Genomic DNA, 2972 nt, shown 5'->3' on the forward strand with positions numbered 1-2972 from the left:
TTGAACACAATGAATTTAGTTAGATGTCCAACGGTCATTATATTTGGTCCCAAAATGAACCTCCTTGGTACCTTTGAGAAAAAAATGTGATGATGATAATGATGTTAGTAATGAGACAATAATGACGATGATGATGATGATGATGACAATGATGATGACAATGACGTCATACTTACGTCATCAGTGACTTGAGAAACAAATTGATTGTCAATCATCATCGTCATCATCTTATTTTTTTTCTTCTTTAAGGAATACCTCGATGAGTCTTTTCCGCTGTGGTAATAATGATGATGACGATGACGATGATGATGACGATGATGAGGCTAATGATGGTGATGAAATAGATAAAGAAAACTTAATAAAAGTTTAATAGTTAATAGAGAAATTAGGATGACGACGAATGTAATACAACACACACACGCACACACACATACACGCACACATACACTCACGCACGCACGCGCGCACACGCACACACACGCGCACACAGGCCTAGATACTAACTCTTGATTATAGATAAGACACACGCACACATCGGTGGATATAGTATCAGATACCATTTTAAACATCTCCTCGTTATCTGCATGATATGTATCTTGATAGAATTTCACTTTCTTCTCCATTTCATCTAAAATTTCGATAAGTTTTACAATTATTATTATTATTGTTGTTGTTGTTGTTGTTGTTGGTGTTGTTATTATTATTATTTATAATTGAAATTTTTGCTTATTAGTTTTCACATTCATAAGTTTTGCTCTTTCTAGCGAGGCTGAAATGTAAATAATAAATTGAGCCTATTTTAGCAAACCCAATCGAAGTAAGTTTAAGTAGTAGCAGTAGTGGTAGTAGCAGTAGTAGTAGTAATAATTGTAGTAGCAGTAGCAGCAGTAGTAGCAGCAGCAGCAGTAGTAGTAGTAGTAAACAACACCGACGACCAACCTATCATAATGTTCGGCAGTAGTTTGTATACTAACATCTGTAGTGTCGTATCGCTTCTTGATGCGGCAAAAAATTATTATTATTATTGTTGTTGTTGTTATTATTATTGTTATTTTTATTATAACAACAACAGCAGCAGCAGCAGCAGCAAAAAAACATCTATAATGACGATAGCAATGATCACGAAGACGACGACGACGATGATGATTATGGTAATAAAAATAACAACAATTAAATGATGATGACGATGATGATGATGATGACGATGAGGATGATGATGACGATGAGGATGATGATGACGATGAGGATGAGGATGATGATGACGATGATGATGATGATGACGATGAGGATGATGATGACGATGATGATGATGATGACGATGAGGATGATGATGACGATGATGATGATGATGACGATGATGATGATGACACCGATAATAATGATGATGATGGCGATGATGATGCTGGTGATAATAGCAACGATGATGATGATGATGATGACGTCACGCAAAATACTTACCTGAGGGATGTACAGATCTCCGAGCTGACGATTACTTGCCGGTCACAGACGGGACAGTAGCTACTCGTCTGCAGGTACAACAAAATACACGATCTGCAGACTGCGCGTGTTTTGTTTGGTGGGGGATGATTTTCATTATTATTATTATTGTTATTGTTATTATTATTATTAATAATATTATTATTGTTGTTGCTGTTATTTATATTATTATTATAAATATTAATCATTATTATTATTATTAACTTATTGTTACCAACTCTTAGTAATAATAAAATCAAAAAAGTAGAGGGAGGATAATAATAAATGGATAAAAAAAATCTCTCTTTCTCTCTTTCTCTGTCTGTCTCTCTCGCTCTCTCTCTCTCTCTCTCTCTCTATATATATATATATATATATATACATATTAATTAATTAACTAATTTATTAATTACATGTGTGTTGGCAGGCGACAATTGCCGTGGCGTCAATATAGTAGCCACCGCACAGAGAACACGTGATGTATTTGTTAATTGACGTTAAGTTCACTTTCAGCAATGTTTCGTTGTTTTTTGTTGTTAAGGTTGTTCTTCGAAGTGTTGATAGTGAATCTGATGTTGTTGTTTTTGATGTTTTTGTCAATGGGTTTAGTTGTTTCAGCTGATGGTTGCTACTGTGCATCTCTTTAGTTGGAAAGTTGTTGTCGTTATTGGTGTTGCTGATGTTGTTGTTGATGTTGTTGTTGTTGTTGTTAATGTTGTTGTTGTTGATGATGTTGTTGAGGAGATTTGATTTGTGGTTTGTCGCCGAGAATTTCATAATCAATGGTGGATTGTTGTTAATATTGTTGACGTTGTTGTTGTTGCTGTTGTTTATAGAGTTACTACATTTATAGTAGTTGTTAATGGTGTTTATGTTATTGTTAGCGTTCATCCCGTTAATGTACTTATTGTTGTTGTTGTTTTTGTTGTTGTTGTTGCCGTTGCTGGCGGTGTTGTTGTTGATGTGATCGTTAGTGCTGTTGCTGTTGTCGCTATTAATGTCATTGCTGATGTTGTTGTTGTTGTTGTTGATGTCTTTGAACGTTATCAAACGACTTCGGGTCATTTTAGTCGGCAACATAACTGGCTTTTTTCGAACCATTTTGGCAGCAACAACAACTTTCGAAATCTTTTAATTATTGGAACTTCCAAACAAAATTTAACTTAACTGTCGTATTAAATAAAATTAACCAGTCACGTAATTAATTAATTAATTAATTAACTAATTGAATACGAATTAATCAACCGATTAATTTAATTAATCAATAATCAAACTATACTTAGAAACCCAATAAATTGTTGTATATTTTCGTACAAACCAATCACATACAAACAAATCGCGTACAAATGTTTTGTACTTAAAAATCCTCTATAAGAAAGCCCTACAAAGCTACCGAATACAAACACCACAAAAAATACAAACCAACAAATCAAACGACTGTATCGTTAATACAAAAGCAATACAACACGATACAATCTCCTTATGTAATTTTTGTT

General features: G+C 33.8%; 1 protein-coding gene across 1 annotated transcript; it reads right to left on the minus strand.

The window, feature by feature from the left end:
* Window positions 1–943: 943 nt before the first annotated feature.
* Window positions 944–1986, minus strand: HELRODRAFT_137613 (hypothetical protein; the record flags this gene model as incomplete). Its single annotated transcript, XM_009033306.1, has 3 exons — window positions 944–992; window positions 1459–1558; window positions 1890–1986. Coding segments are annotated over 3 exons (246 nt in total), but the record flags the coding sequence as incomplete, so codon positions are not given.
* Between the last annotated feature and the right edge of the window lie 986 nt (window positions 1987–2972).

The sequence above is a fragment of the Helobdella robusta genome, assembly GCF_000326865.2.
Source record: "Helobdella robusta unplaced genomic scaffold HELROscaffold_9, whole genome shotgun sequence".
In the NCBI taxonomy this organism is placed as follows: Eukaryota; Metazoa; Annelida; class Clitellata; order Rhynchobdellida; family Glossiphoniidae; genus Helobdella; species Helobdella robusta.